The sequence below is a fragment of the Frankliniella occidentalis genome, unplaced genomic scaffold (assembly GCF_000697945.3).
Source record: "Frankliniella occidentalis isolate FOCC.00 unplaced genomic scaffold, Focc_3.1 Scaffold265, whole genome shotgun sequence".
NCBI classification, from domain to species: Eukaryota; Metazoa; Arthropoda; class Insecta; order Thysanoptera; family Thripidae; genus Frankliniella; species Frankliniella occidentalis.
The window spans coordinates 262,182-270,646 of record NW_026267391.1 but is presented as its reverse complement, the minus strand read 5'-3'; the positions used below and the strand labels follow the sequence as shown (position 1 = coordinate 270,646).

Below are 8,465 nucleotides of genomic sequence, written 5' to 3'. Positions count from 1 at the left end.
TTCCCCTTTTCGCCGTATCGCCACTGCTCCCACTGCTCCCCGCCCCGGCTGCTCGGCGTGTACAGTGGTGCCCGGGGCCGCCCCGCCGCACTTTGCGCACTCACACTATCACGCAAACGCGGACATTGTTTCGGTTCGACGGGGGCACCGCAGCACCGCACCGCACGTCGCTGCGCTCCCGTTCAAATACTTTGCCACGCGACAGTGTGACCAACCTTTCTGCTGTTTCGCATGTCACGTTGGCAGCCCTGTGGGGGGTCAACGGCACGTCACGGTCACGTAAACAATAACAGCTGAGAAGCAGCCAGCCAGCAGCCGCGATATGTCACACCGTTGATGCCGGTCGAAAGAAGCGCTATTTCTTCTCGCTGAAGAAGAGCGGGACAGGGGCAGCCTCTGATTCTTTGTCACTTCTCCGCCCGCCGTCCGTCGAGGTGTGTAGCCCGAATCCAGTGTGAGTCACAGAGTTCCGAAGAGATGCGATAGGCGGCCTTAACCTTGCCCGTCTTGTTGTCGATCGCTGCCAAATTGTAGTGAATGGGCGATGCACCTTGGTCCGATGGGAGAGGCTGCTGCACGCCATTGACGCGATCGGTGCAGCCTGCTGCAGTGCGCTGCACGGCCCTGTCAAGGCCGCCGAGCTGGACGATGATAGGGCCCCGCGCGCTGAGCTGCGCTGGCTGGACGTTGGACCGGCCAGCTGAGCCTGCTGCTGAGCCGTGCCGTCCGCCGGTTATGGATGATGTTACATCGCATCCCGTCACCGCTTAGCGCGTTTGGCGAGCGGCGGCCCCTCTCTGGCCCTGCCCGCCACTCCACTCCTCTCACTCTGATCTAGTTCACTCTCCGCTCCTGGGCTGCTGCTTGGTGCCTGAGGTGAGGACTGTGTTTCGGATAGTGTTGGGGTTGTGTCGTATCTGAGGCTCCCGCTGTACCACCCCTCTAAGCTCCAGGACAGGGCCTCTGTTCTGTTTATTTGCAAAAGAATGTAGTACGTGAACTCTAGTGTCAATGTCCTCTGGCAGAAGCGCACTGGAATAACAAGCGACAGTGGACAGACTTGGTCGTAGTTTGACAAAAATGCCCTACATTTAGTTACTCTGTGTTATGCTCACAAAGCTGTTTTGTGAGAGAGTATTTGTAGTAGTGAAAGTAAAAAGAAAAAGGAACTGGACAAGGTGGAGCGGGATGGGGGGTGGGAAGGGGGGGGGGGGGTCATGGAGAACTGGAGTGGGGATTTCTTATGCCCCATACCTCCACCCCTGCCTCCTGCCTGTCCCCCGCCCCCACCGGCCCCTCTTCCTCCCACCTCTCACTTTTCTCCCACCTCCTGCCTCATCATTACTGCCCTCCCCCCCTCTCCCCCCTGCTCCTCTCAGAGTCCCACAACAGTGGTGCTGTTGGCTCAGACTGCCCAACCAGCCAGTCAGTCTCTTCCCAACGCCCGGGGACTCAGCTTCTTTGTACGAATGCAAGTGTTTACCAAAGGACAGGGCAGACATTCCTCTGCCTCTTGTCCAGGAGTGTGACGAGTGAAGTGTAGTTGAGACAGGGGGACAGATTTTAATGTGAGTTTGTGTCAAGAGAAGTGCAACAGAAAAAGTGATTGTGTGTGTGCGATCATCAGTGGATTATGACATGCATATGCTGAGCCAGTGGTCTTTCTTCTGCTTTCAGTAAAAATGAGCTTAAAAGTATCATTAGTGATTGTGAGTGTGCTGATTGCTGCGACTGCTGTTCTGGCCCTGGACAATGGCCTCGCAAGAACACCTCCTATGGGATGGTTAGCATGGGAGCGTTTCCGGTGTAACACTGATTGCAAGAATGACCCCGACAACTGTATCAGGTAAGTTCTCCAGCTGATAGGCATAGATATGTATGCAACTCATTGAGCATCTGAATTTATGAAATAAATAATTTTTGTTCTAAATTTGTGTTTGGTAATTTTTAAGAGCTGCTTAGAAATGCTATATAGTTGACTTCTACCAATGTCTCAAGTATGTTTTCAGCAGGCTCTAGAGGTAACAAGGGATTCATCCCCAGGCTGCAGTAGTAATGTACTTTCTTACTACAAGCTGCTCTTGATTATATTTCTATTAGTTTTGACAAAGAAAATTTATTTTTCATATATTCACATATTCAAATTCATGCTTCTTCAGCTAGATCATTTAACTAATACATCTTTGTATTTTAGTGAGAGGCTGTTCAGAACTATGGCTGACCTGGTCGTGTCAGAGGGCTATGCAGATGTAGGCTACGAATACATCAACGTAGATGACTGCTGGCTTGAAAAAGAGAGGAGCTTTTCAGGACAACTTGTAGCAGATAAACAGAGATTTCCTAGTGGCATGAGGTCTCTTGCTGACTATGTAAGTTGTTGAGGTTTTGAAACTAGAATTTTTAAAAATTGTGCATTATTACCTCTGTACTACTTATATCATATTTTTCAGGTACACTCAAAAGGACTTAAATTTGGTATCTATGAAGATTTTGGAAACTACACTTGTGCTGGTTACCCTGGTGTACTTGGTTACTTGCAACTGGATGCTCAAACTTTTGCTGAATGGGATGTAGATTACGTGAAGTTAGATGGCTGTTATGCTCACCCCAGTGAGATGGACAGAGGTACACTTGACATCTATTAAATAGTCTAAAACAACATGCAAGCAATAAGTTCTATTAGATATATTTCTAATTATATTTTTTGTTCAGGTTATCCCGAATTTGGATACCATTTAAATCGTACTGGACGCCCAATGATTTACTCATGCAGTTGGCCTGTTTACCAAATATATGCAGGCATGCAGGTTGGAAACATTGACAGATTTTTGTGTTATTTTTGCTGGAGAAAATCAAGCGTTTTGTAGTGATTGTGTCTAAAAACTTGTTTTATTTACCATCCAGCCAAATTTCTCCTCTATTGTGGAGCACTGCAATCTCTGGCGTAACTATGATGACATTCAAGATTCATGGAAGAGTCTTGAAACAATCTTTGATTATTATGGTGATAACCAGGATGTTATTATTCCAAATGCAGGACCTGGACACTGGAATGATCCTGACATGGTGAGCAACATATGCTTTAAAATTTGAAGTTGGAAAAGTAAACTGTGGAGTCAGCAAAATATTATCACTTGAAAATATCATTTGGCTGTAATTAGGTTGAAGTATATGTGATCTAAGTTAATATCTTTAAAACTATGTATGTTACAGCTTATCATTGGAAACTTTGGACTTAGTTATGAACAAAGTAAGACTCAGATGGCGTTGTGGGCCATTTTAGCTGCCCCATTGCTCATGTCTGTTGATCTGAGAACAATTAGACCAGAGTACAAAGCTATTCTTCAAAACAAGAAGATTATTGCTGTTGATCAAGATCCCCTTGGAATCCAGGGCCGCCGTATTTACAAGGTAATCTTATCTTATAGTGCTGGAAAAAATAAATCAGATACAGGAAGTATTTAATTTAAAGATTTTGTACCTATAATAGATAACTAATATTGTTTTGATTTGCAGCACTCTGGCATTGAAATTTGGGCCCGTCCCATCAGTCCTACATACCAAAATTACTTCTCATACGCCCTTGCTTTTGTGAACCGCCGTGTGGATGGCACTCCATCAGACATTGCTGTCACGTTGCAGGAACTAGGACTGTACAACCCTGGTGGGGGGGTCATGGAGAACTGGAGTGGGGATTTCTTATGCCCCATACCTCCACCCCTGCCTCCTGCCTGTCCCCCGCCCCCACCGGCCCCTCTTCCTCCCACCTCTCACTTTTCTCCCACCTCCTGCCTCATCATTACTGCCCTCCCCCCCTCTCCCCCCTGCTCCTCTCAGAGTCCCACAACAGTGGTGCTGTTGGCTCAGACTGCCCAACCAGCCAGTCAGTCTCTTCCCAACGCCCGGGGACTCAGCTTCTTTGTACGAATGCAAGTGTTTACCAAAGGACAGGGCAGACATTCCTCTGCCTCTTGTCCAGGAGTGTGACGAGTGAAGTGTAGTTGAGACAGGGGGACAGATTTTAATGTGAGTTTGTGTCAAGAGAAGTGCAACAGAAAAAGTGATTGTGTGTGTGCGATCATCAGTGGATTATGACATGCATATGCTGAGCCAGTGGTCTTTCTTCTGCTTTCAGTAAAAATGAGCTTAAAAGTATCATTAGTGATTGTGAGTGTGCTGATTGCTGCGACTGCTGTTCTGGCCCTGGACAATGGCCTCGCAAGAACACCTCCTATGGGATGGTTAGCATGGGAGCGTTTCCGGTGTAACACTGATTGCAAGAATGACCCCGACAACTGTATCAGGTAAGTTCTCCAGCTGATAGGCATAGATATGTATGCAACTCATTGAGCATCTGAATTTATGAAAGAAATAATTTTTGTTCTAAATTTGTGTTTGGTAATTTTTAAGAGCTGCTTAGAAATGCTATATAGTTGACTTCTACCAATGTCTCAAGTATGTTTTCAGCAGGCTCTAGAGGTAACAAGGGATTCATCCCCAGGCTGCAGTAGTAATGTACTTTCTTACTACAAGCTGCTCTTGATTATATTTCTATTAGTTTTGACAAAGAAAATTTATTTTTCATATATTCACATATTCAAATTCATGCTTCTTCAGCTAGATCATTTAACTAATACATCTTTGTATTTTAGTGAGAGGCTGTTCAGAACTATGGCTGACCTGGTCGTGTCAGAGGGCTATGCAGATGTAGGCTACGAATACATCAACGTAGATGACTGCTGGCTTGAAAAAGAGAGGAGCTTTTCAGGACAACTTGTAGCAGATAAACAGAGATTTCCTAGTGGCATGAGGTCTCTTGCTGACTATGTAAGTTGTTGAGGTTTTGAAACTAGAATTTTTAAAAATTGTGCATTATTACCTCTGTACTACTTATATCATATTTTTCAGGTACACTCAAAAGGACTTAAATTTGGTATCTATGAAGATTTTGGAAACTACACTTGTGCTGGTTACCCTGGTGTACTTGGTTACTTGCAACTGGATGCTCAAACTTTTGCTGAATGGGATGTAGATTACGTGAAGTTAGATGGCTGTTATGCTCACCCCAGTGAGATGGACAGAGGTACACTTGACATCTATTAAATAGTCTAAAACAACATGCAAGCAATAAGTTCTATTAGATATATTTCTAATTATATTTTTTGTTCAGGTTATCCCGAATTTGGATACCATTTAAATCGTACTGGACGCCCAATGATTTACTCATGCAGTTGGCCTGTTTACCAAATATATGCAGGCATGCAGGTTGGAAACATTGACAGATTTTTGTGTTATTTTTGCTGGAGAAAATCAAGCGTTTTGTAGTGATTGTGTCTAAAAACTTGTTTTATTTACCATCCAGCCAAATTTCTCCTCTATTGTGGAGCACTGCAATCTCTGGCGTAACTATGATGACATTCAAGATTCATGGAAGAGTCTTGAAACAATCTTTGATTATTATGGTGATAACCAGGATGTTATTATTCCAAATGCAGGACCTGGACACTGGAATGATCCTGACATGGTGAGCAACATATGCTTTAAAATTTGAAGTTGGAAAAGTAAACTGTGGAGTCAGCAAAATATTATCACTTGAAAATATCATTTGGCTGTAATTAGGTTGAAGTATATGTGATCTAAGTTAATATCTTTAAAACTATGTATGTTACAGCTTATCATTGGAAACTTTGGACTTAGTTATGAACAAAGTAAGACTCAGATGGCGTTGTGGGCCATTTTAGCTGCCCCATTGCTCATGTCTGTTGATCTGAGAACAATTAGACCAGAGTACAAAGCTATTCTTCAAAACAAGAAGATTATTGCTGTTGATCAAGATCCCCTTGGAATCCAGGGCCGCCGTATTTACAAGGTAATCTTATCTTATAGTGCTGGAAAAAATAAATCAGATACAGGAAGTATTTAATTTAAAGATTTTGTACCTATAATAGATAACTAATATTGTTTTGATTTGCAGCACTCTGGCATTGAAATTTGGGCCCGTCCCATCAGTCCTACATACCAAAATTACTTCTCATACGCCCTTGCTTTTGTGAACCGCCGTGTGGATGGCACTCCATCAGACATTGCTGTCACGTTGCAGGAACTAGGACTGTACAACCCTGGTGGATATGCAGTTGAGGTAAAAATTGTTATCTCTGTCTATTAAACTTAGTTTGAAAGTTATATGTCTTTTGTGATCTTACCACAACTTTGTTTTTCCAGGACCTTTATGAAGATGTGAGCTATGGAGTTCTCACCCCTCAAACCAAAATCAAGGTGAAAGTGAATCCTTCTGGAGTGGTAATTCTTCGTGCTGATGTGCGACCGACAAGAGCCCTTGCCCAGCAGTTCCTTGAGGCTCGTACTCCTTATGACCCCTACCAGCAAGTTTTCCAAGTTCGCCGTAGCAGTTTTCAGAAGAAGTAAATTATTCTAAGTTATTTTGTACTTTAATTTGAAAGACTTGTGAGCTTCTGATTTAAGGTGACCTTTCAAGATGAAGCAAACAGACAGAAGTCACAGTGGAATGTGTCAAAGTTGAATTCATATAAATCAATCTTTTAAATTCAATTTAATTTCAAGTGTGCCCTATGGCTCAGTATTTATTATTCCCATAATTCTGGATGTATAATTTAGCTCACCAGCTCAAAAACAAAAAATAAAATCTTTGCAAACTTTTGATTATTTCAAAAAATATAGCAGTTGTGAAAAACTTGCCTTTTTTTTGTTCAGACACAGAAAGTACTTCTGTAAAAGTATCTTTCCCAATTCAAATGAATATTACAAGCTGGTGAGAAATAAGACTGTTAAAGAAAAAATGATATTAGGACATCCTTAATTGTGTTAATGTTAAACATCGAATCAATATTAGAGTTATGTGTGCAGTGCAACATTATTTTATCTTATAGTTCCAATTTGGTTCTGATTTCCTCTTATTCTTGCAACCTTCTCAGGTAAGAAGGCCAAATGCTTTCGATTTTTCTTCATGCTTTTCAGCTCAGAGTTCTGTTCTTGTGACAATATTGAACTGTAAAGAGACTGATGAGATGTAATACAGAACAGTCAATTTTAGAGGAAGCCTTACTTTTAACTGTTGTGTTCTCTTGTACTGTACACTAGAGCCCTTGCACTACTTTGTCATTGTCTATGTGCTTCCAATGGTTTGGCCAACAGAGTTACAGTTAGTGCCATCCTTGTAAACATTAAGTTTGGTGATGTCATTTGTTTGCTATATTAAAGTTTTGTATGAATGAACATCGTCCAAACAGCTTATCATCATGTAGGGACTTTGTGTCCAATAATTTACATTTGTGGTTTGTGGTTGTACAATACAACCACACTCAACATATCAGATGAATGAGTCTTTATTTGATGTAAAGCAAACGTTTCAGGTCATGGCATAGGTCAAGCCTGCTATAAAAATGTGATAGAAACAAATTTAGTGTGTCTTGTTCTTAAGTATTTGTGTTATTTTATTGTGTGAATTGTGCACCAGTATTGCGAGCAAACCTATACTTTTAAGAATGTGTGTGTGTGTGTGAATATTTGTAAGTATTGTAAAGTAAAATCTTTGAAAACTCAATGACAGGGTGATACATCGTGATCTTTTCTTTTTTGTTATACAGTAACTCGTATAGGCATTTTAAACAACATTTTGTGGGAACTTTTTACATCACTCCTTAAATGGAAACTACTGAACACATATTTTAGACTTGTTTTACTTGTTTCCTGTTACTTTGTTGGTGTGCAAAATTTTGATTTAAAGGCAGATCCATCATTGTACATAATTTAATCTTCTTTTAACTGTACTTGTGATGCAGAGCACAATAATTTTCTTATCCTTAAATGTAAAAATATCAAGTGTGGTGGTCTCACTGTGTTACATAGTAGTGTTCACAGCATGTTTTCTGTTACTTGCTGATGACTTAATTTTACCTTATGTGATCTGTGCATCTTAACTTGAAATGCAAAGCACAATTTGTATTTTAGATTTGTTTTTCTAAATGAAATGTAATCTGTTTTATCATTCAATTTTATGTTGTAGTTGGAACCCACCGTCATTCAAGCCTTTTTTACCTGTTACTTTTGAACAAATTTGCAAAATTGGAAAGAATTGGATGAATGGCTATGTTGTTAAAATAAAAATAATTTTGATCACACGGTTTGTATAAATTTTTACTTGATTCCCAGCTAATGAAATATAATCCATTTTAACTGTAAAATATCACTAGAGGCAATCAACATGATAAACTGTGGCCTTTCCTGTTGAGTTGTTAGCAAAGGTGTATGGAAAAGTTGATAATCCATGACAAACAGCAGCATGTTGGCCATCTTTTCTCAAAACCACCATTGCACCTTGAAATTCTGGATACTTTGCAACAATCCGTCTCATTGCTGTTTCTGCTGCCTGTTTGGGGCTTTGACCCCGCCTCATTTCTTCTACTGCCAAGAAACTAGATGAAGAA

General features: G+C 41.3%; 2 protein-coding genes across 21 annotated transcripts in view; one reads left to right on the top strand and one right to left on the bottom strand.

Annotated features, from left to right (window-relative positions):
- Positions 1-8,159, top strand: part of LOC113209723 (alpha-N-acetylgalactosaminidase) — a 27,300-nt gene extending 19,141 nt beyond the window's left edge. For 4 of the 20 annotated variants that reach the window (XM_052273326.1, XM_052273331.1, XM_052273336.1 and 1 more), the window contains 8 exons: positions 1,678-1,846; positions 2,195-2,369; positions 2,451-2,625; positions 2,713-2,807; positions 2,905-3,066; positions 5,672-5,869; positions 5,975-6,139; positions 6,223-8,159. In XM_052273326.1, the coding sequence (XP_052129286.1) occupies positions 1,683-1,846; positions 2,195-2,369; positions 2,451-2,625; positions 2,713-2,807; positions 2,905-3,066; positions 5,672-5,869; positions 5,975-6,139; positions 6,223-6,426 (1,338 nt within the window). In that variant the 5' untranslated portion in view covers positions 1,678-1,682 and the 3' untranslated portion in view covers positions 6,427-8,159. Of the gene's footprint in view, positions 1-298; positions 455-1,409; positions 1,569-1,677; positions 1,847-2,194; positions 2,370-2,450; positions 2,626-2,712; positions 2,808-2,904; positions 3,067-3,213; positions 3,412-3,863; positions 4,027-4,135; positions 4,305-4,652; positions 4,828-4,908; positions 5,084-5,170; positions 5,266-5,362; positions 5,525-5,671; positions 5,870-5,974; positions 6,140-6,222 lie in introns of those variants that run through there. The other 16 variants (XM_052273327.1, XM_052273328.1, XM_052273333.1 and 13 more) reach the window with 13 other exon arrangements.
- A 2-nt stretch (positions 8,160-8,161) lies between these two features.
- Positions 8,162-8,465, bottom strand: part of LOC113209724 (N(4)-(Beta-N-acetylglucosaminyl)-L-asparaginase-like) — a gene marked incomplete in the record, with an annotated part of 2,196 nt that continues 1,892 nt past the window's right edge. The window contains 1 exon segment of the mRNA XM_052273337.1: positions 8,162-8,453. Coding sequence (XP_052129297.1) covers positions 8,228-8,453 — 226 coding nt within the window.